The sequence below is a fragment of the Carassius gibelio genome, chromosome B1, assembly GCF_023724105.1.
Source record: "Carassius gibelio isolate Cgi1373 ecotype wild population from Czech Republic chromosome B1, carGib1.2-hapl.c, whole genome shotgun sequence".
Classification (NCBI taxonomy): Eukaryota; Metazoa; Chordata; class Actinopteri; order Cypriniformes; family Cyprinidae; genus Carassius; species Carassius gibelio.
Genome location: NC_068396.1, coordinates 33,373,961 through 33,398,143, shown reverse-complemented (window position 1 = coordinate 33,398,143; position 24,183 = coordinate 33,373,961). Strand labels below are relative to the sequence as shown.

The 24,183-nt window shown below is 41.5% G+C and overlaps 1 protein-coding gene and 2 long non-coding RNA genes across 11 annotated transcripts; 2 read left to right on the top strand and 1 right to left on the bottom strand.

Moving 5' to 3' along the window:
• Positions 1–94: 94 nt before the first annotated feature.
• dnm2b (dynamin 2b) lies at positions 95–20,802 on the bottom strand. Of its 9 annotated transcripts, none has more exons than XM_052546647.1 (22): positions 20,444–20,802; positions 19,208–19,281; positions 18,150–18,299; positions 17,913–17,997; positions 17,722–17,840; positions 11,034–11,132; positions 10,535–10,695; positions 9,831–9,878; positions 8,429–8,571; positions 8,196–8,331; positions 7,934–8,001; positions 7,557–7,695; positions 6,194–6,280; positions 4,336–4,406; positions 4,180–4,231; positions 3,982–4,092; positions 3,783–3,892; positions 3,600–3,711; positions 3,073–3,237; positions 2,550–2,776; positions 2,068–2,331; positions 95–1,011 (listed from the first exon to the last, which is right to left on the bottom strand). In XM_052546647.1, the coding sequence occupies exons 1-22, from the start codon at positions 20,602–20,604 to the stop codon at positions 942–944; spliced, it is 2,652 nt and encodes an 883-aa protein (XP_052402607.1). In that variant the 5' UTR covers positions 20,605–20,802; the 3' UTR covers positions 95–941. The 9 variants fall into 9 exon arrangements, with proteins under 9 accessions (XP_052402607.1, XP_052402609.1, XP_052402608.1 ...); XM_052546649.1 differs by having other exon boundaries at positions 95–1,008; XM_052546648.1 differs by lacking the exon at positions 7,557–7,695 and adding an exon at positions 6,808–6,946.
• LOC127949595 (uncharacterized) lies at positions 8,482–8,998 on the top strand. The gene is made up of 3 exons (XR_008152392.1): positions 8,482–8,623; positions 8,774–8,827; positions 8,924–8,998. It is a non-coding gene; the product is annotated as an uncharacterized LOC127949595 (long non-coding RNA).
• An 862-nt stretch (positions 20,803–21,664) lies between the features above and the next one.
• Positions 21,665–23,584, top strand: LOC127949590 (uncharacterized). Its single transcript, XR_008152387.1, has 3 exons — positions 21,665–22,388; positions 22,560–22,653; positions 23,501–23,584. It is a non-coding gene; the product is annotated as an uncharacterized LOC127949590 (long non-coding RNA).
• Positions 23,585–24,183: the final 599 nt, after the last annotated feature.

Sequence of the window (24,183 nt, the reverse complement as noted above, 5' to 3'; positions counted from 1 at the left end):
AAATCAAAATGTAAAACTAAAATAAATTATAAAAACCATAACATTTCATTAATAATGAAATATTTGGGTTGCAGACCAAAAAAAAGATAAAATCTTTAGCTAAACAAATTGACCTTTTATTGGTAATAATAATCATCATTACATTTTGGTTAAGCATGCTTTTGTTCGCAGTTCTTGCGAAGTGTCTTGAAAAACAAAACGAGCGACAGAGACAATAAATGAAGAGCGATGAACAGATGAAAGAAAGATCTCATGTTAGATATACACAATATAAAGTCATTCCCTAATGAGTTAAAACTATCTAAACATCTATGAACCAAATCAATGTAGTAAGCGAAGCTGAACAAGACGGTTTAACTGCGAGAAATAAACCTCTCTGAAAACAAGCCTCACTTCTACAATTACTTAATAAAATGGTCAAATATTGAGAAGTGTATTAAATAAGATCAAAGTACATTGTGTTAATGAACACAGTATTCTGTGTTTGTATTAAGACAAGGTTTCTGTAGTTAGTGTCGTTTATACTATAATAAGTGTTCAAAATGATAAAACTGACAATACTGTCTGCTGTCTTCGTTGGGAATGTTAATAAAGTGTTTCCTTAGTGCGGTCAGTCAAGGTTTAGTCTGTAAACATGATTGTGTGTTAATGACACGTGTGTGAAATGAACAGACCTGTGCTTCACTATATGACGTCTGAATCACACGTTTACTCCCAAACAAATCCCCTGAAATCATCATCTCATAATACATATGTGAAAATGCTTAACTCAATCTTTATATGTCTTGTTAGTATTACTACTTGGAAAAAAAGCTCGGAAGAGTATCAGATATCATGTGTCAATGAAGCAATGAGTAGCCCTTTTTGAACTATGACACTTGTGTGTGTGTTGTAGTTGTCTTTGGCGCTCTCTGCTAAAGCTGCTGTGTTCTGGATCCTCTTCAGTCCAGCAGAGACGGCTCTGACGGTCTGATTATAGTGGGCCGGTTCGGAGCCGCTGGAGGCCTCCTGCTAAACACAGACACATGACGAGCATCTCCATACACCTAACAAAAACTGCAGCTAGAAGATCATTACCAGCAACTCAGCTGGCACTCTTACAATTAAAGTTAACAAGAATTAAACATTCATTTATAAAAATGAGAAATAGACACATTTTACTACAAAAATAAAATGCTTGCTTTAAATAAAATGTCAATCTGATAAAAATAAAACATAAAAATGTGAACGTGAATTTCAATATAAAACAAAACATTCAAGATAAAACTATGCAAGAAGTTGAAGGCCAAGCAATAATAAAAATATTTGTATATATATATATATATATATATATATATATATATATATATATATAATGATTTAAGTCATTATATGTAAAGTTGAAAGAAATGTATCATTAAATTCAGAGAAAAAAAAAAGTTGTTACATTTAGAGGAAAAAAAAAGTCTAAAAATGTTGAGAATAAACTTGGGACGTTTTTTTTATTCGTTGGCATCTTTGTCATGCGGTGTGCCCCAAGGCTCTATTTTAGGAACTCTCACGTTGTCACTGTAAAACAAAGGGTGTTCGAGCTTCTTCAGCTGCAGCTCCTAAACTCTGGAAGTTTATCTGTAAATACAAGACTTTTCTCCTTCACTAGCCAGTTTAAAGTCTGTTCTCAAATCTGATTGGTTGAGGCTGACGTTGTTTCTTTTTGACATCTTTGACAACTATTTTATGAATATCTTTTTGTGTGCTTTCATCCTGACAGACTTAATGAATCATACTTATTGGCTCATGAATATTAAATACATTCAGTAAGTTGAAAAAATGATTTGTTGAAATGCATGAAAGGATGTCATCTTCTGCTAGCCAGCCAATCAGGGAATCCTACTACGAATAATCTGTGGCTCATGACTATTTATTCGCTTAAAGGCCTGGATATATGATCTAATTAATATTCATAAGCATTTACAATAGTAGGAATTGTAATGTCACTGCTGATTTCTTTTGTAAAATGGGTTATTTGTTTCAAGTTTCAGTGAATAATTCAGGCAGTGTGAGAGAGTTTGAGGGTTTTGGTCGTACCTGGGTATGCCGGGCGGCAGAGCGGGCGGCACGCGGGCAGGGCGAGATGGCACCTGAGGGGGCGGAGCCTCCAGCGAGCCACTCCCAAACACATTAGCACTGACTGGAGGAGGGCTGGGCCTGAATGGAACAGGCGGAGCTACGAATGCAGGGGAGGGGTTAAGAGGAGGAGGAGCTGGAGGACCGGGGGTGGGGCCTCGCACTGCAGGGGGGCGGCCAGGGGGCGGAGCTGAGCCTGAGGATGGTTTACGTTGCGATGGAGGACTGACATAGAGAGAGACACACGACTTAAACATCTTAAATAAGGGCAAAATGCACTTCTGTAATTACTATTTTATTAAAATCAAGAGATCAAGTGTTTAACAAAAATCATTTTATAATGCAAATATTAAAATAAAAACATTCACTCGGAATTCTTAAAACTGCACGGGTATTATACATTATATTTACCTGTATGTATATATATATGTGTGTGTGTGTACCTGGGGTCATTCTGGATCCAGGTGTCGTCCACAGGTGGAGGCACAGGTACAGATACGGTGCTGGTGCTGATGTCTCCGATGATGTGCAGCGCCTCTTTGAGAGCGTGATACATGCGGAGCGTCTCGTCACGCCGCTGCGCTTGTTCAGTAGACTCCTCCATCAGACTGCTCTGATCACCAGACGAGTACAGAAACGCCAGCAGCTCCGAGTAGATGAACTCCTTCGCCTAACACACAGATCAGATCAGACTGAGAGAGAGCTTCGTGGAAACACTGCACGCTGACCCCACAACAACAAACTGAGACCCCAAAACTCCACCGCAGACGGACAGAGAGAGAGATAGAAACAAACAAAATCGAATAACCCCGAAACAGATATAAATAAACCACTCACCAATAAGTAAATCAATAAATAAACAAATAAATGAATGTAAAAAAGTAAGTAAATAATAAATGTATCCCACAAATCCTCAGTGATTGACAGCTGATCAGTGTGACTGAATCATGCCCCGCCCACACTCACGCTGTTGATCATCAGGTGCATGATGGTCTTGGGCATCAGGTCTCGGATGCTCTTGTTGACGATGCCGATGTAAGAATCCACCAGGTTCCTGATGGTCTCCACCTGCCGCTCCAGCTGAGGATCCATGGAGAGAGAGTCGGCGGGAACACCTTCCTCGTTCTCCGGCTGAGAAAACAACGAGACCATCACCTCACAACACTGAGAGGGTATTATGAGATGATTCAGATCTTCTGGAGGGATTCAGAATCAGTGAGAGTGATGGGAGATTCACTCATGTTTACAGGAGATCTGTGTGTGCTTGTAGTGAGATTTAGATGAGAATCAAGTGAGATTATTTCAGATGAGGTTGTGATGAGATTTACACAAGCTTGACAGATTCAAGTGAAATTCATGCGTGTCTGCTGTGAGATATATTTAAGGCTCAGTGAGTTGCATGTGAGATGAGGTTGTGTCTGGATTCAGGAGTCGATGGATGTGAGCTTTACACTAGATCTGTGCTCGTGCTGATATTCAGGGGAGACGGTTACCTGGTCTTTCTCAGGATAGACTCCCGCCCGCAGGAAGGATGCTTTCCAGCTGTCCACCTCCTCCTGAGAGTCGCAGGCCAGCTCGATCTGCCGCAGGTCTTTATACACGTTCCTGAACACACAGAACAGCACCACATCAGACTGAGAGATGAGCGTGAGGGACCGGGGCAGAGCGACACACACCTCTGCTCGGTGTTGAAGATGGCGAAGGTGGGTTTGGTGGACATGAAGCCCTTCTCAGCGTCTCTGAGCTTCAGGTTATCCAGAGGAAGCATGAACTTCTTCTCTTTCTCCTGGAAAACACACACAGAGGCATGGGCTTGACTTTCACACAAAGTGAGGAATAAACGTCCCTCCTGCACACACACACACACACACACACCTCCTCATCCTTGTACCAGGACAGAGACTCTGCGGTCAGGATGAACCAGTAGTCCTTGGATCCGCCCTTCATTATGCTGATGTTGATGGTGAGCCAACCGCGCCTGATCACCTGAACCGAGGGGGCGGGGATATGATAATGAGCAACAGGGACAGACCAATCAGCTCTCGGCTCAGTTTGTGAATGTGTGTGTTGTACCTGGTTGGGCATGGCTCTCTTCTTAGTGACGGCGGCGCTCCGCTGCTGCGCACTGAAACACACACACACACACACACACACACACGTGTCCACTACAGTTACGCTCGTGTGACTGAAATCAGAGTCAAAGGTCAGTAGAGGTCAGAGGTCACTCACTTGGCAAAGCCGATGAAGTCCTCGTGGTTTGTGTTGATGTAGGAGAGCTCGATGTCGATCAGCAGCATCACCTGAAACACAGATCCATCATGTTCAGATAATCCCCAAACATGCGGTGTGACCAGATAATGAACATATATATATATATAGTGCCTAAATCTCACTTAGCTGACTAAGTTACTCACTGTAAACTACGGCTTCACGAGGCTTATTGCTTTTATAAAACTCTTATTCTATATACATAGCAAGGTTTCACCAAATAATACAAAGCAAATAAAATCCAATCAGGACATTTTGAACATGCAACATCAGGCCCAACTGATCGGGAATGACCGGAAGGTCTCATTTCTTGATAAAATGACTGCTATGAAACATTTACATTTATTCATTTAGCAGAAGCTTTTATCTAAAGCCACTTACAGATGAGGACAGTGGAAGCAATCAAAAACAACAAAAAGAGCTATAATGATATATAAGTGCTATAACAAGTCTCAGTTAGCTTAACACAGTACACGTAGCATGGGATTTTAAACAATATAATAAATAAAAAGAAAATGGATAGAATAGAAAAAGAATAGAGCAAGCTAGTGTCTTTTTCTAGAGGTCATTTTTTAAAACTGTATAATAAATGAAAAGAAAATAGAATACAAAAAGATTAGAAAGGTAGTTAGATTTTTTAAAGAATAGAATTAGAATAGTGAGTGTTAAAGTTAGAGGATCAAATAAAGATGGAAGAGATGTGTTTTAAGCCGATTCTTGAAGATGGCTAAGGACTCAGCTGCTCGGATTGAGTTGGGGAGGTCATTCCACCAGAAGAGAACATTTAATTTAAAAGTCTGTAAAAGTGACTTATGTGCTTCTAGAAGCTTGTGTTCTGCAAGTGAACGTCGTTTGATTGTTCATCCCAAAGAAGCACAAAGTCTGAAGTAACAAATTTAGGTAAAGGAGTGCAGAGCCAGTGATGGTTTTGTAGGCAAACATCAATGCCTTGAATTTGATGCGAGCAGCTACTGGAAGCCAGTGCAAATTGATAAACAGAGATGTGACGTGTATTCTTTTTGGCTCATTAAAAATTAATCTTGCTGCCGCGTTCTGAATTAATTGTAAAGGTTTGATGGAATTGGCTGGAAGACCTGCCAAGAGGGCATTGCAATAGTCCAGCCTTGACAGAACAAGAGCTTGAACAAGGAGTTGTGCAGCATGTTCCCAAAGAAAGGGCTTGATCTTCTTGATGTTGAATAAAGCAAATCTGCAGGATCGGACAGTTTTATCAATGTGGTCTGAGAAAGTCAGCTGATCATCAATCATAACTCCAAGGCTTCTGGCTGTTTTTGAAGGAGTTATGGTTGATGTGCCTAACTTGATGGTGAAATTGTGATGGAACGATGGGTTTGCTGGAATCACAAGCAGTTCTGTCTTGGCAAGGTTGAGTTGAAGGTGATGGTCCATCATCCAGCAAGAAATGTCTGTTAGACAAGCTGAGATGCGAATAGCTACCGTCGGATCATCAGGATGGAATGAGAAGTAGAGTTGAGTGTCATCAGCATAGCAGTGGTATGAAAAGCCATGTTTCTGAATGACAGAACCTAATGATGCCATGTAGACAGAGAAGAGAAGTGGTCCAAGAACTGAGCCCTGAGGCACCCCAGTAGTTAGATGTTGAGGCTTGGACACCTCACCTCTCCAAGATACTTTGAAGGACCTGATAGGTAAGACTCAAACCACTGGAGTGTGGCTCCTGAGATACCCTTTGCCAGTAGGTTTGATAGGAGGATCTGGTGATTAACCGTGTCAAAAGCAGCAGACAGATCAAGCAGGATAAGTACTGAAGATTTGAGAGGAAGGTTTAGAAACACACCTGGTCTTTAGTTTTGCTTTCTCTCTCTCTGATGTAGGTGGTGACGATTCTCTCCGTCTCTTCTCTCAAAAGAGGATATGAGTTCAACTACAACACAAACACACACTGAGAACTGCAGCAGAAACACACACAATGATTATGATTGTCCCTTGACACAATTTTGTCACCCGCATACTTTAATAGAGACTGAAATAAACTCGGAGGAGTAAGATAGCATGCAAATCTGAAACCAATGTGTGTTTTACACTGACGGTGAATGTGACTGTGATTAGTATATCAGTGTGATTAGTAAATATAATCACCACAAAACAAACAAGCTGAGCTCATCCCCCGCAGACAAACACTGAACTCTTTAAAGAATGATATCACACACGGTTATGAAAATTAAGAGGAAATTTACTTCACTGGATCTGATTGGTTACAGGATCTGTCAATCAAAGTGGGTTTAGTTACAGGACTGGTTCCGATTGGTTACGGGATCTGTCAATCAACACGGGTTTAGTTACAGGACTGGATCTGATTGGTTACGGGATCTGTCAATCAACACGGGTTTAGTTACAGGACTGGTTCTGATTGGTTACGGGATCTGTCAGTCAGAAACGGTCTTGTTTTACCTTCTCTGCACACTTGTGGATGAGCGTGGCGAGTTCAGACACCACCAGATCCACACACTTGAGGCTCGGCTCCTTCAGTTTAACTATCTGCTTTTTCACGATGGCCTCAAAGGCCAGGTCAGGGGTAAAGAGCCCCGTCCTGGAGGATCATGGGACAGTGTTACTTGGGGTGAGGGGGGCACAATATTGGGAAAAAGCGGACGGATGGATGAAAACAGAAACAAAGAAAAGCACACGACCCATTAATTCTGTACTTCCTCTTTCCTAAACGAGACGCAGGTCATTACTTGCAGTCGCAGCACTTTAACCTTTGAATCATTGATTTTAACGCCAAAATATTATATTCATAATAACGCCTCAGTATTGATGATCTTTAGAATATAATTTGTAGCCTTTTAGATAAATAAAGAGCAACAATATATTTTTAATGCCATGAAAGCGTAAAAACAATATATATATATATATATATATATATTTTTTTTTTATTTATTTATTTTTTTTTTAATTTGTTAAATGCTTTATTTGGGTGTTAAAAAATAATGATTTTATTGCGGACTTAAAATAAGTTCTTAAATGTTGAGTTTGTCCATCAGTTTTCAGTCTTCGCTCACTGAAGCAGACAGGATGGTGAGACTGAAACAGCTCAGGACACATCATTGGAGTGTTTTTGTTTTGCGGAGCCGTTAGCGGAGTGAGTCGGGTCAGATGTTAGCGTGCGGACATGCGTGTTGACGTCTCTCTCCGTCTACCTTCAGCGTGCACTGCCTGACCGTGTTGATGAGCTCCTGGATCACCAGGTCAATGCATTTGAGGCACGGCTCCTTCAGCTTTATCAGCTGCTTTTTCACAATGGCCTCGAAGGCCATGTCAGGGGTGAAGAGCCCCGTCCTGAGGTCACACACACACACACACACACACAGAACGACTGAACAGAAAGCAGTGTGCAACAACTACGACAGCGCCAGCCGTATTACACAAACTATGAATCCTTTATTTATAGTTATCTTTTTTTACCCTCTACATTTTAAATGTTTTTTTTTAATCTTGGTTTTGTAAAATGCTGTTTGGAATGCGGTGGTGTTTTTATTTCTGTTTCTTGATTTGTGTGGCTGTTGTTTTCTCTTGCCTGACTCCATGAATGTTCTTGATGGCGTAACTGATCTCCCTCCTCAGCTCCTTCTCGTCAAACTCCATCTACACACACACACACACACACACACACACAGTTCATGTGAAATGAAAGGAATCACTTAGCTAGAAATATAAATTGTGTCATTATTTCCAAAACATGCTGCCGGTTTGATTGCATTCTTTAAGATGAATTGATTCACACATAAAACCCATCCATGACCAGCATGAAGTCAGTGAGTGGACGAGGCTAACCGTACCTTAACGAGCTCGAACGGGAAGCGCTCGTGGAAGATGCGGTTGATCCTCGCTCCGCCGGAGAGCTCCAGAGTGTCCACCTGATCTCCAGAGCCCTCGATGCGCTTCTCGAAGTCCACGCCGAACTGCTGCACCATCCTAACAAAGTCTTCTTTCATTATAACTTCATACATGATGCACTAATAAAAGCGTAAGACGATAACGTCATGAGAATGTAAGGCTGGTTTGGGCTCACTGCAGCAGGGCTTTGGTTTTGCGCGCTGGATCGTCTGGTTTGAAGTTCTTGTACTCGTCCACCTCCTTCTCCAGCGACAGCAGCTGAGACTGCAGTTTACTGCGCAGCGCAGGCAGAGTGTCACGGATGTGATTCGTCAGTTGCTGAAAGAGTCGACGGAACGCCACTGAGACGGGGTCATGAGGCAAAGGAACTGTACGGTGTGTGTGTGTGTGTGTGTACCTGGTTGAGGGTCTTCTGCAGATACGGTGTGTGTGTGTGTGTACCTGGTTAAGTGTCTTCTGCAGGTACAGTGTGTGTGTGTGTGTGTGTGTGTGTGTGTACCTGGTTGAGGGTCTTCTGCAGATACGGTGTGTGTGTGTGTGTGTGTGTGTGTACCTGGTTAAGTGTCTTCTGCAGGTACAGTGTGTGTGTGTGTGTGTGTGTACCTGGTTAAGTGTCTTCTGCAGGTACAGTGTGTGTGTGTGTGTGTACCTGTTTGAGGGTCTTCTGCAGGTACAGTGTGTGTGTGTGTGTGTACCTGGTTGAGTGTCTTCTGCAGGTACAGTGTGTGTGTGTGTGTGTGTGTGTGTGTGTACCTGGTTGAGGGTCTTCTGCAGATACGGTGTGTGTGTGTACCTGGTTAAGTGTCTTCTGCAGGTACAGTGTGTGTGTGTGTGTGTACCTGGTTGAGTGTCTTCTGCAGGTACAGTGTGTGTGTGTGTGTGTGTGTGTGTGTGTGTGTGTGTACCTGGTTGAGGGTCTTCTGCAGATACGGTGTGTGTGTGTACCTGGTTAAGTGTCTTCTGCAGATACGGTGTGTGTGTGTGTGTGTGTGTGTGTACCTGGTTGAGTGTCTTCTGCAGGTACAGTGTGTGTGTGTGTGTGTGTGTGTGTGTGTCTGGTTGAGGGTCTTCTGCAGATACGGTGTGTGTGTGTACCTGGTTAAGTGTCTTCTGCAGATACGGTGTGTGTGTTTGTGTGTGTGTGTGTGTACCTGGTTGAGGGTCTTCTGCAGGTACGGTGTGTGTGTGTGTGTGTGTACCTGGTTGAGGGTCTTCTGCAGGTACGGTGTGTGTGTGTGTGTGTGTGTGTGTACCTGGTTGAGGGTCTTCTGCAGGTACGGTGTGTGTGTGTGTGTGTGTACCTGGTTGAGGGTCTTCTGCAGGTACGGTGTGTGTTTGTGTGTGTGTGTGTGTGTGTGTGTACCTGGTTGAGGGTCTTCTGCAGGTACGGTGTGTGTGTGTGTACCTGGTTGAGGGTCTTCTGCAGATACGGTGTGTGTGTGTGTGTGTGTGTGTGTGTACCTGGTTGAGGGTCTTCTGCAGATACGGTGTGTGTTTGTGTGTGTGTGTGTGTGTGTACCTGGTTGAGGGTCTTCTGCAGGTACGGTGTGTGTTTGTGTGTGTGTGTGTGTGTGTACCTGGTTGAGGGTCTTCTGCAGGTACGGTGTGTGTGTGTGTGTGTGTACCTGGTTGAGGGTCTTCTGCAGATACGGTGTGTGTGTGTGTGTGTGTGTGTGTGTGTACCTGGTTGAGGGTCTTCTGCAGATACGGTGTGTGTGTGTGTGTGTGTGTGTGTGTGTGTGTGTGTGTACCTGGTTGGGTGTCTTCTGCAGATACGGTGTGTGTGTGTGTGTGTGTGTGTGTACCTGGTTGAGGGTCTTCTGCAGGTACAGTGTGTGTGTGTGTGTGTGTGTACCTGGTTGAGGGTCTTCTGCAGGTACCGTGTGTGTGTTTGTGTGTGTTTGTGTGTGTACCTGGTTGAGTTTCTTCTGCAGGTACAGTGTGTGTGTGTGTGTGTACCTGGTTGAGGGTCTTCTGCAGGTACAGTGTGTGTGTGTGTGTGTACCTGGTTGAGGGTCTTCTGCAGGTACAGTGTGTGTGTGTGTGTGTACCTGGTTGAGGGTCTTCTGCAGGTACGGTGTGTGTGTGTGTGTGTACCTGGTTGAGGGTCTTCTGCAGGTACAGTGTGTGTGTGTGTGTGTACCTGGTTGAGGGTCTTCTGCAGGTACAGTGTGTGTGTGTGTGTGTACCTGGTTGAGGGTCTTCTGCAGGTACAGTGTGTGTGTGTGTGTGTACCTGGTTGAGGGTCTTCTGCAGGTACGGTGTGTGTGTGTGTGTGTACCTGGTTGAGGGTCTTCTGCAGGTACGGTGTGCCCATTCTCTCGGCCAGGTGTCTGTAGGCCGGATGGGACAGAAAGAACTTCCGCTCAGCAGCGAGTGCAGCTTTGATGTCCTTCCTGCCGTCGATGTCCTTCTGACTGCGGTTCACCACACCAATATAACCTACAAACACACACAGTATTCATCCGCCGGTGTCACTGAACTCTAACACCACAACACAGTGTGTGTGTGTGTGTGTGCATTGTGAGCTCTACTTCCATACAAAAAGCTCAAAAAGTCAGTGGCATATAGTAAAAAAAAAAAAAGGAACTGTTTCCATCCCCTGCAATCAAAAGGAAAGTTTTTGTGTTTTTGTATGTTTTAGATAACATTACTAGTTGTTTAGAATTTTTATTTATTCATTTACATTTATTACAGTACAGTTTCAGTTCTTTGAGTTCAGATAAAAGAAAATTGGCATTGTTTGTTGGAAATCAGTGGAGGTTTGTCTCCAGGTTCACCTCTGCGCAGAGGAAGCAGCTTGTTCTCCAGGATGTCTCTGGCGTCCGTCCCTTCGTCCATCAGATCCAGTTTGGTGATCACACCGATGGTGCGCAGACCTGCAGGGCAAAGGTTAAAGGTCAACCGCACGTCTGGTTTCTCAATCACATCCCAAGCGAACAAAAATACTCAGAACGTTCCCAGTAGAGGTTTCGGAATGTTCTTCAATCGTCCCGTTTTTAAAACCTTTTCTAGGTTATTCATTCATTCCATTTTATAATCTGTGAACAGTGCGAGACGATTACTTTTGAACGTTCTCTAAACATTCTGAAACACGAAGTAACATTTAAATAACATCCAACTGAAGAGTGCTTCGACACCAGCATAACTCTGAAGGAACATTCTCTCAATGTGTGTGTGTGTGTGTGTGTGTGTGAACGTACAGGTGCTGGTCATATAATTAGAATATCAGAAAAAGGTTGAACTGAAGTGAAACTTGTATATTATATTCATCCATTACACACAGACTGATATATTTCAAATGTTTATTTCTTTTAATTTTGATGGTTATAACTGACAACTAATGAAAATCCCAAATTAAGTATCTCAGAAAATTAGAATATAACTTAAGAGCAATACAAAGAAAGGATTTTTAGAAATCTTGGCCAACTGAACATGAAAAGAATGAGCATGTACAGCACTCAGTACTTAGTTGTGTCTCTTGTGCGGCGTGGGATGGAGTGGATCAGTCTGTGGCACTGCTCAGGTGTTATGAGAGACCAGGTTACTCTGATAGTGGCCTTCAGCTCTTCTGCATTGTTGGGTCTGGCATATCACATCTTCCTCTTCATAATAACACATAGATTTTCTATGGGGTTAAGGTCAGGTGAGTTCAGAATCAGAATGAGCTTTATTGCCAGGTATGTTTACACATACGAGGAATTTGTTTTCGTGACAGAAGCTCCGCAGTACAACAGAATGACAGCGACAGAACATAAAACACATAATAAAAGAATAAAAAATACAAATAAGTAGATAGTGAATGACAATATCCAAATGACAATTGTAGGCAGGTATATTACAAAATGAAGTTATGTATGTACTAGTGGTGTAACGGTTCACAAAATTCACGGTTCGGTTCAATACACTGATGTCACGGTTCGGTTCGGTACGGTTCGGTACGTTTTAGATACAGCAAAAAGAAAAAATTGGCAGATAAATTTCCTTGATTTTTTTAAAAATGTTTTATTTATTCAAACTAACAAAGTATGTGTTTTTTTTACATTGAACAATGATGGAGCTATTCTTTACCCATCTTCTATGGTGTTTTCTTAGCAGCATACTGTATAAAACAAAAATAGCTCCTTATAAATTTTTTTTAAAAAATTAAATGTAATATTGTTGTAGTGGTTATGAACAAATACAAAGATGTAACTCTTTTTATATGGAACTCTATAACTCTTTATATTTAGTGTGTTTTTACTCAATTGGTTCTCTATTTGGGCTTATGTTTTTTGGAACAAAGCAGGAATTACGGTCTGTCTGAAATGGGCTCGTGAAGGAATATTGTAATGGGGCTCAATTACATTAAGCATGTTCTTAAAACCTGCGTTTTCCACTACAGAGTAAGGTCTCATATCCGCGGCTATAACGTAAATGCACCATTCGCTGCGGTGATGTCCGTATACAGAGCCCGGGACGTCACCTGTAGGAGAAAAAAAAGCAATCCGTGGCGACGGTTTTGCAATCCGTCCCCTCAGTTTATAAACCGTACTCACGAATTCATAAACTGTTCACTCGATTTAACAAATCGTGCCCACGGATTAACAAACCGTGCCCACGAATTTCCAATCCGTGCACTTAGATTTTGTAAACCGTACCCTCGGTTTTTGAATCCGTACCCACGAATTCATAATCCGTGCGCACGCTTTCGCAATCCGTTCCCTCGGATTTGTAAACCGTACTCACGGATTCATGCAGCAAACTCCTACGTGTTAACATACAGTTTTATTGAATATTATTATGTGGAATAGGTTTACAGCAAAGTGTCTTAAGTGATTCTCTATCAAGTGTAGTACGAGGTGGAATACAAAGATTTAATAAGAAAGATGCGCATTAAAATCTTGTTCAATTGCTGATAATCTATAATAGCACTTGATTATTATTGTGCAATAAACCTGGCATTGTGACTGACTCTGGAGTAAGTTTTTCCTCTTTTGTAAGTTATTTTGGATAAAAGATTCTTATGCATAACCTGTTTAATAATATATAATAATGATACAAATAAAAATAAAGTTATTTTTTATAATTTTAATTTGTAGGCTAAATAAATGAGTACAAGACAGTAAAAATATTTGTCATAAAACAATTTGTGAATTGCTTTATTTTTAAATAACCTTTGGACAGTTTTGGAAATGCTTGTGTACAATTCTTTCTTAACATGAAGACTTATTTTTGTGATTTTATTATACTAAGCTCCACCCACCTCACACCACCTGCCGGAGTTAGATGCATGTTTCACTGTTAAGTGTAAAATGCGTGTCAGTTTTAAAATCCGAGGGAACGGATTGCGAAAGCGTGCGCACGGATTATGAATTCGTGGGTACGGTTTGTTAATCCTGGGTACGATTTGTTAAACCGAGTGAACAGTTTATTAATTCATGAGCACGGTTTATAAACTGAGGGGACGGATTGCAAAACCGTCGCCACGGATTGATGTTTTTTCTCTCCTACAGGTGACGTGCGGGGCTCCGTACCGAGCCTTCAGCGCGTACTGAGTGAGCGAGCGCCTGACTGAGTAGCCTAACATAAACATATAAGTTGGTGTTTTTTTTTCTTCGGGGGTGTCAGGGGCATTGCCTGTTACGTCGTTTGGGTTATTGGGCTACCTTGTTGAACGCATAACATTATATTTCACACACCTTTTTTATTTTCCAAATTTAATTAATTAGTCCAACGAACCGTTCGGTACATAATGCGTACCGCGTACCGAACCGAAAGCCTCGTACCGAACGGTTCAATACGAATACGCGTATCGTTACACCCCTAGTATGTACATATATAGTGTGTGCAAAATTTAAGTGTATACTAAGTATGTGTGTTAGATAAATAAAGTGTGTGTGTATATAAATAGAAAGTGTAGTGTGTTCGCCGTTATTATCAGCTGTTCATAAGATGGATTGCCTGAGGGAAGAAACTGGTCCTGTGTCTGGTCGTTCTAGTTCTCAGTGCTCTGTAGCGTCGACCAGATGGACACAGTTCAAAGAGGGAATGTGCTGGATGTGAGGGGTCCAGAGTGATTTTAACAGGCCTTCTTCTCACTCTGGATAAGTACAGTTCTTGAATAGAAGGGAGAGTTGTACCGATGATTCGCTCAGCAGTCCGGACTACCCTCTGTAGTCTTCTGAGGTCAGATTTAGAAGCTGAGCTGAACCAGACAGTTACTGAAGTGCAGAGGATGGATTCAATGATGGTGGAGTAGAACTGTTTCAGCAGCTCCTGTGGCAGGTTAAACTTCCTCAGCTGGCGGAGAAAGTACAACCTCTGCTGGGCCTTTTTTACGATGGAGTCAATGTGATTGTCCCACTTCAGGTCCTGAGAGATAGTGGTGCCCAGGAACCTGAATGACTCCACTGCAGTCACAGTGCTGTTCATGATGGTGAGTGGGGGGAGTGCAGGGGGGTTTCTCCTGAAGTCCACGATCATCTCCACTGTTTTGAGCGTGTTAAGCTCCAGGTTGTTGAGACTGCACCAGACAGCCAGCTCTTTTACCTCCTGTCTGTAAGCAGACTCGTCACCGTCCTGAATGAGGCCGATGAGTGTGGTGTCGTCTGCAAACTTCAGGAGCTTGACAGAGGGGTCCTTAGATGTGCAATCATTAGTGTACAGGGAGAAGAGCAGTGGGGAGAGAACGCAGCCCTGGGGAGCTCCGGTGCTGATTGTACGGGTGCTGGATGTGTATTTTCCCAGCCTCACTAGCTGCTGCCTGTCTGTCAGGAAGCTGTTGATCCACTGACAGACGGAGGTGGGCACGGAGAGCTGATTTAGTTTGGGCAGGAGGAGGTTTGGGATGATCGTGTTGAAGGCCGAGCTGAAGTCCACAAACAGGATCCTCACATAAGTCCCCGGTCTGTCTAGGTGTTGCAGAACATAATGCAGTCTGATGTTTACTGCATCGTCCACAGACCTGTTTGCTCTGTAGGCAAACTGAAGAGGATCCAGCAAGGGTCCAGTGATGTCCTTCAGGTGGGCCAGCACCAGTTTTTCAAATGACTTCATGACTACAGACGTTAGAGCCACAGGCCTGTAGTCATTTAGTCCTGTAATTTTGGGTTTCTTAGGGATGGGGATGATGGTGGAGCGTTTGAGGCATGAAGGGACTTCGCACAGCTCCAGCGATCTGTTGAAGATCTGTGTGAAGATGGGGGCCAGCTGGTCAGCACAGGATTTCAGACAGGCTGGTGTAACACAATCTGGGCCTGGTGCTTTTTTCCTTTTCTGCTTCCGGAAGACCTGGCGCACCGCATCCTCGCTGATCTGAATTGCAGGTGTGGGGGAGAGGGGGGATGCAGGAGGTGAGAATGGTGAGAGTGCTTGATTGGAGAGGTGTTCAGGATGGGTTGCAGGAGCTGTTAATGGTGTGAACGGTAGTTTGGAGAGGCATTCAGGGCTGGTTGCAGGAGTTGTGAAGGGTGTGAATGGTTGTGTGGGGAGGCGTTCAGGGCAGGTGATGGGTGTTCTTTCAAACCTGCAGTAAAACTCGTTCAGATCGTCTGCCAGTCATTGATTCTCTACAGTGCTGGGGGGTGGTGTCTTGTAATTGGTGATCTTCTTTAGACTTTTCCACACTGATGCGGAGTCGTTGGAAGTGAACTGAGTCCTTATTTTTCCAGAATAATTCCTCTTTGCCACTTTGATCTCCTTTTCCAATGTGTATTTAGCCTGTTTATACAAGACATTGTCCCCCTTCACGTAAGCATCTTCTTTGGCCTGACGGAGCTGTCTGAGTTTTGCAGTGAACCACGGTTTGTCATTATTGTAAATTATTTGAGTCTTTGTAGGAATACACATATCCTCACAAAAACTGATATATGATGTTACGGTCTCTGTGAGTTCGTCCAGATCGGTGGCAGCAGCTTCAAAAACACTCCAATCAGTGAGGTCAAAACAAGATTGTAAATCCTGCTCTGCTTCATTAGTCCATCTTTTTACAGTCCTTGATACAGGTTTAGCTGATTTTAGTTTCTGCCTGTAGGACGGTATAAGATGAACCAGAAGGTGATCAGAACATCCCAAAGCTGCTCATGGAACAGAGTGAAATGCATCCTTTATTGTGGTGTAACAGTGATCCAATATATTACTGTCTCTTGTGGGACAAGAAACATGCTGTCTGTATTTTGGCAGTTCACGGGACAGATTGGCTTTATTAAAGTCCCCAAGAATGATTAAAACAGAGTCCGGGTGTTGTTGTTCTGTCTCTGTGATCTGATCAGCGAGTTTCTGTAAAGCTGAGCTCACATGCGCTTGAGGATGGATGTAAACACTGACCAGAATGAACGAGTGAAACTCCCGCGGCGAATAGAACGGCTTGCAGTTAATGAAGAGTGTTTCGAGATTTGAGCAGCACGACAGTTAAGAACAGGGATACCATGGTCCTTAAACCAGGTACTGGTAGCTTTGGCACTGTGTGTAGGTGCCAAGTCCTGTTGGAAAATGAAATCTGCATCTCCATAAAGTTGGTCAGCAGCAGGAAGCATGAAGTGCTCTAAAACTTCCTGGTATACAGCTGTGTTGACCTTGGACCTCAGAAAACACAGTGGACCAACACCAGCAGATGACATGGCACCCCAAACCATCACTGACTGTGGAAACTTTACACTGGACCTCAAGCAACGTGGATTGTGTGCCTCTGCTCTCTTCCTCCAGACTCTGGGACCTTGTTTTCCAAAGGAAATGCAAAAGTTACTTTCATTAGAGAACATAACTTTGGAGCACTCAACAGCAGTCCAGTCCTTTCTGAAGCGAGACGCTTCTGATGCTGTCTGTTGTTCAAGAGTGTCTTGACACAAGGAATGCGAAGCTGTAACCCATGTCTTGCATACGTCTGTGTGTAGTGGTTCTTGAAGCACTGGCTCCAGCTGCAGTCCACTCTTTGGGAATCTCCCCCACATTTTTGAATGGGTTTTGTTTCACAATCCTCTACAGGGTGCAGTTATCCCTATTGCTTGTACACTTTTTTTCACCACATCTTTTCCTTCCCTTCGTCTCTCTATTAATGTGCTTGGACACAGAGCTCTGTGAACAGTCAGCCTCTTTTCCAATCACCTTTTGTGTCTTGCCCTCCTTGTGCAAGGTGTCAATGGTCATCTTTTGGTCAACTGTCAGGTCAGCAGTCTTCCCCATGATTGTGTAGCCTACAGAACTAGACTGAGAGACCATTTAAAGGCTTTGCAGGTGTTTTGAGTTAATTATCTGATTAGAGTGTGGCATTAGGTGTCTTCAGGATTGAACCTTTTCACAATATTCTAATTTTCTTTTAATTTGGGATTTTCCTTAGTTGTCAGTTATAATCATCAAAATTAAAAGAAATAAACATTTGAAATATATGTGCGTGTGTGTGTAATTTGTGCGCGTGTGTGTGTGTGTGTTTGTGTGTGTGTATGTGTGTCTGTCTGTGTGTGTATGCGTGCGTGTGTGTGCATCACTCACCCTGAGGGTCCACCTCTTTGCTGATCTTCAGCGCGTCAGAGTTGGCGAGGTCGGAGTTGGCCGGCGTGACAGCGAGGATCAGGCAGCTCTCTTTGCAGATGAACTGCAGCAGCATGTCTCTGATGGCAGACGGAGAAGAGCCGTCAGTGTCTCACTCGGGTCCTGTACCTGAGCAAAGCAACAGCTCTTACCGGATCTGGTACTCGATGTCCACCGGCTGGTCTCCCACTGCCACCTTCGTCATCCCGGGCAGATCGATCAGCGTCAGGTTCAACACTGAGAGAGAGATGGAGAGAGAGAGAGATGGAGAGAGAGAGAGACAGAGAGAGAGAGAGAGCACACAGCTGTAGCAGGTTTGTCCTCTCATGAGAAAGCTGCAGTCTTTCACTGTGTGATGTCATCTACCGGTGTGTTTGGGTCTGAGTTACCGTTTGGAGAGTACACACGCAGGTTGATGGGCACCGGAGAGATTCCTTTATTAGATCCGGTGAGTCGGTCCGTCTCGGCCTCGATCTCCTGACGAACCTCATCAAAGTCCAGGAACTTACGGCCCTTACAGTGCAGGAACTCTGCGTATTCTGGACACACACAGAGACGGAGACCGGTTCAGAATCACAGACAGACACGGACTGTGTCAGAATCACTAACACCACAGAAGAGTCCTCACTGAGATTTAATCAGAGGGTACTTTTACAATTTACACATTCATTTTATTGTTAAAGTTTCAGTAATTATGTGGTTTTTAATTTATAAAGTTCAGTTTATTTTATTACTTCATCTTTATATTCTTATTCAGTTCTAAATATTAGATATAGAAATATGTGATGAAGAACTTGCATACAAGTCAACACAAATGCATGTTTTGTTTAAAAAAATGTAAATTTACTTTATCTAAATATGATTTGAAATAATTGTTTTTATACAATCAACTACTTTTTTAATTATTTATCTCAATGCTCTTTTCAAATGTTTGACAGACCTGCATTTACGGTGCTCTTTATAGTTTTTATTAATATTTTACATTTGCCTATATTTATGTCTTTCCATTTCAATTTGATAATGTCTTAGCATTTTTTTGTGCATGTTTTGTTTGTGTCCTTTTAATATTATTATTTTTAATACAGTTTTTATTAATTTCTTCCTTCAGGTAAAATTAAATGAACAACAACAAAAAACTACAGGTTTAGGCTTTTCTTTTTAGTTAAGTTATTGCTTATAAGCTTATTAACTATAATAACCCTGCTGTGCTCAGAAGTCAAAAGGACTCATAAATATTCGGCTTCAATAAATCACTTTTCTATAAAAATATGTGTACTATTACCCCTCCAGATGCCAGTGACTAAACCTTGAATTAAAGGAATATTTAGGCTCCGAGGCGCTGTGGAAGGCATCTGAAGCATGTGATGAAAGCCACAGATGATCATTTCCACTCCGAGCTCAGTCTGAACACGTCTTCACCAGATCAGAGGAAGAAACGAGAGTTTACCTGCTTTACTGTTCACCAGCTGCAGAATCAGAGGCCTGCGAGTGACGATGCCCGATCCTCTCGGCAGGAAGTCCCTGAACACACACACACACACACACACACAGCTTTTTGACTGCTTGTGAATTAATGCCATGCCAGCAACTTTAATACAAGAAATATAACAAAATACAATAAAGTCTACAGCAGACACCGAACAGAAGTTTTCCACTAAAACTGAATTAAGTCTATCTGATCAGTTGTTTCTCAGAGAAGGCTGGATTTGTCTATTAAATGATTTGTTTCCTGGTTCATCAAACTACACGAAAAACTGAGATTAGCCAAACACACCCTCAAAGACAGACAAGAGAGGAGTTCACTTTCCAGACACATCTCCTTTAACTGAACTGACAAGTGTGTGTGTGTGTGTGTGTGTGCTCTTCCTGTCGCTCTAGCAGGAATCCTGAAGATGTCAAGTCAGCACATGCTGAGCTCTCCATCTCTGTTTCATGAGGTCTGTTCCTAAAACACTGTTCGAGTCTTTGAGGATAAAGGAAGCTGCTACTCTGAGTCAGTTCATGACTCACTCAAGGCTTTCAGAGTTTGCCAGATGGGTGACCAGTGCATTACAAGTTATAGGAGTTAAGCAATCAGATCAGTTATTTTTAAGTGACTAGCAAGTTGCTAAGTTGCTTTATTACTTTGTTTTCCCAAGTACCTAATATAAACTAGTTACTTTAACCAATACTGTACTACGTTTTCTACAACTATAGTTTATATTATATTAAAACACACTACAGTTTATTGTAATAAAAACTAAAGTATACTACAGTGTTTATTAGTTCACTATAGTTAATACTACAGTATGCTGTAATGTTGTAAATGCTTATATATATACAGTATACTTTAGTATAGTATGATTTAAAAACACTACAGTATTTACTTCAGCATTTATAACAGACCCAAACTGTTACTTTTAAGGGAGTAACGCGATCTTGTAACGCAATAGCGACCGAATACAAAGTAACTTTCCCCAACACTGTGCAGCTGTATGAAAAAATAAAAAAATAAATAACTAATTAATTTGTGATGCCTAGAAACACAGGTGTGTAAGGACATGAATAAATAACCATGAAATGTTAATGTTGAGATCGAGCGAGCGGTCCCTTTAAGAACACATCAACACTTCAGCAGGAGACCGTTAATGTTTGCCAGAGACAATTTAAGGACTTTGTGTTTGCCCAGCAGTGACTGTCTGACCTGCCCACGAAGTTCTCCAGCACCGAGCTCTTCCCGGCGCTCTGGCCGCCCACCACCGCGATCTGCGGCAGCTCCAGGTGACAGCTCTGGCCGATGGAGCTGAAGGCGTCCTGCAGTCTGTTGATGAGGGGGATCAGCTCCTCCATCCCGCGGTTCCCCATGATGATGATGATGATGACTCACTTTCTTCACTACAAACTCCTGAGAAACTCCGCCGATCACTTCATCACGCACTTACCGCGCGCTCGGCCAAAAATAAAGCGCCTGGACGCAAAAAAAACGATCCAAGAACTCAAACTCCGGTTGTCACACAGAGACAGAGAAAAGCTCATGGAGAAAGTTTTTCCATCCGGTCAGCAGACCATCATAAACTTCTGAAGAACGACCCTTGTCTGCAAATCGCGCGTTTCTATTGGTCACTGCCGATGTCTGTCAAGTTCATCAAGAGCGGGATTGGCTGACAGCGGGCGGTCTTAGGAAAATGGGAAGGCGATTACTAGTTTTCTAGTTTAATTAATTACTAGTTTAACCCGTTTCCCTTTCATATGTGAAATACAAGTCACTTTCGATTCATCCCTGCTGAAAAAAACAATAGAAACCATTACAGAATTTGTAATGGTTTTAATGGTTCTTATTGGAATTCTAATGGTTTTAATGGACACTGTAATGGTCTCTGTGGGTCTCTATTGGTATTTTGCTTTCTTCTATTGGTGGCGTGTATTGTCTATTGGATACCATTAAGGACCAATAGAACACCTTTAGAAACTTCTAGTGGTATCTACTGGACACCAGTAGAAACCATTATTACTCCAATAAATTTAGTGGTTTCTTTGGAAAACTGTAATGGTCTTAGTGGGTAGGCTACTGCTGAAAAAAAATGAACACACAAACAATAGAAACTATTACAAAATTTGTAATGGTTTTAATGGTTATAATGGGAATTATGTTGGTTGTAATGGTCACAGTAATGGTCCCTGTGGGTCTCTATTGGTAAATTGCTTTCTTCTATTGGTGGTATGTATTGTCTTGGATTGCCACCATACGTCATTTGGAAAGGTTATTTTTAATTCATTTAATTGTTTTTTGTTTTTTGTTTTTTAAATCAACTCGACTCGTCATGGCCTTCAAAATTAACTTGAAAAGTTGGTCTTTGTTTTGTCTGTCGGATTTGGTCCAAATTTAGCCCAAAAATAGATGTGAAATAACAGTGAAATTCTGCGTGACTTCCACGTGCTGTAATGTGCGCGCGCGCGCAGAACTGGAGCTGAGGACGTCACCATGGAAACGAGGCGGCAGCCCAACCGTCAAGCAGCTGATCGCTGACACTCAATGTGGTTTCACTTTTTTTTTTAGGTAAGTTTAGTCTATTAAATTACACAAATAGTACATTAAAGTGTTCCTGACACTTTATTTCATGTAAATTATACGCTTTCGTTTAATATTTACTTTATAGAATTGGTTTAGCGTCGTCAGAAAAAGTCCGTTAGCATCTCAAAGGTAAGGCTAAATACAAGAGGTAACGATAGACATGAGCTCTTGTTTATTAAGTTTGGGCTTTTAATGTCATCTTGTGTGTAGATGAGCTCGCTCTCTCTCTCTCTCTCTGTCTCTCTCTCTCTCTCTCTCTCTCTCTCCATATATATCAATGGATGAATGGAAGTGACTTAACCGAATTAATTTAACCCTAAAATTATCCACTGTTTAATCCTAAAATGTGCACTAACGTAACCGGATAACGTTACATCACTTACATAGAGCGTGAAAATGGACTGAAACCTTCAGGTTTTGATCTTTCATGGTAAACACATAAATACAAACTTGTTCTGTGATTTCAGAAGTGCCAGAAAAAAACCTCTATGACACGGGAGAAGTTCCTGATTTTAACATTTCTGAAGGGAGCTGCTGACAGAGAGGATGAAAACATACACATTTTGATGTCCACGCTGTAGGAGCATTATTAAATAAGTAAAACTAAAATATATATATATTTATTGTAAATGATTATATAAATTATATATTCTGTGAATTATTATTTTTCTTTTCTGCATTTCACCTCTGCTATAGTATATGCCTTATACCTGGCATTGTATAATAAATATTGTTGTCTCTGTGACAGTGCTTATGTTCCTAGGTTCTTCCATGCTGATGGCTGTGCTCTAGAGTCATATCTCCTGTCGAAGAACATTTTTAGACATTATGAACCATGAATAGTAAGCAATTCGTCAAACATACACCATTCAAAAATGTAAGGGTCAGATTTGTCATGTATTTCAAAGACATCTTTTATGCTCACCACTGCTGCATTTATTTGATTAAAATACAGTTAAATTGTGAAATTACCATTTTTTTAATAACTATTTTCTATTTAAGTTTGTTTTAATAAGTGATCAAAGCTGAATTTTCAGCATCAGTCTCCAGTGTCACACAATCCTTCAGAAATCATGCTTTGTGAAAACAAGAATAAAATTGTACAAAATATTTACATATAAAGCAGTTATTTGAAATTGTACTAATATTTCACAACATTACCATTTTTATTTATGATCAAATAAATGCAGTTTTCTTAGTGTACATGAGACTTATTTCAGAAAAAATCATTCAAACTTTGTGTCAGTACATCATAAATAGGAAAAGGCATCAGATCACCGTCTGTGATTTGTTGTTTCGTGCCGCATCCAGTGTAGAGAACATCACTGATTATAAAAGGCTCTGTTGTATTTTGTTGTGCCGTCCAGTGACGACACAGTGTTAGAACTCTTGTTAAATATCATTACATATGATGTATGTATGATCCCATTCAGCACTGATAGATCTTTTCTATTTCAGAGACTGAAAATCATTGATAAAGCACAAGGTTACTGTAACATATTTAAACAATATTAATAAGAATTAATAAAAATGCATCTGTGACTTAATATTGCTTCTTATTTTTCAGTGGAAAGTTCTCATTAAACACATAGCCTTCTTCTCATCTTTGTGCATTTTCAAACGTTGTGCATATTTCTGAATCATTTTTTTTTTTAACTTCATAATATTGGTTGTCTTCTCTTGTTTCAGAGTTTAGCTCCAACCCCAGTTAAGCAGACCTGAGCAGCTGATCAAGGATCAGCAGAAACTCTGCAGAACATTGGTCCTACAGCCCAGGACTGGACACCAGTGTTGTAAGTCATTCTGTCTCTTTATAGTGCATGCTCAGAACATATTGCATTAGATCTCAACATTGTCTCTTAAGGTCCACTTACATGCAGAGTTTTGCTCCAACCTGCAGTGCACCTGAACACATTAATCGAGGTCTAACTATTAGTGTTGTCACAGTACCAATTTCAGTACCAAAGCAAAACACAAAAACATGCTAATTATTTTTTTTTAATTATTATTATTAGCCGCACTTATGCTAACAATTAACTACTCTAATAACAGTGTTCATTTCAATCCGACATTCAAATTACAGTTATACATATATATATATATCCTGATAAATACAGGTGCTGGTCATATAATTAAAATATCATCAAAAAGTTGATTTCACTAATTCCATTCAAAAAGTGAAACTTGTATATTATATTCATTCATTACACACAGACTGATATATTCCAAATCTTTATTTCTTTTAATTTTGATGTTTATAACTGACAACTAAGGAAAATCCCAAATTCAGTATCCCAGAAAATTTGAATATTGTGAAAAGGTTCAATATTGAAGAGACCTGGTGCCACACTCTAATCAGCTAATTAACACAA

Excerpts from the sequence above, each read along its gene's own strand:
- dnm2b (XM_052546645.1), bottom strand. The coding sequence starts at position 20,604 with ATGGGGAACCGCGGGATGGAGGAGCTGATCCCCCTCATCAACAGACTG. Across the intron at positions 7,696-7,933 it reads AAGAACATTCATGGAGTCAG|GACGGGGCTCTTCACCCCTG; the intron begins GCAAGAGAAAAC and ends GTGTGACCTCAG. Across the intron at positions 1,012-2,067 it reads CTGCCGCCCGGCATACCCAG|CAGGAGGCCTCCAGCGGCTC; the intron begins GTACGACCAAAA and ends GTCTGTGTTTAG.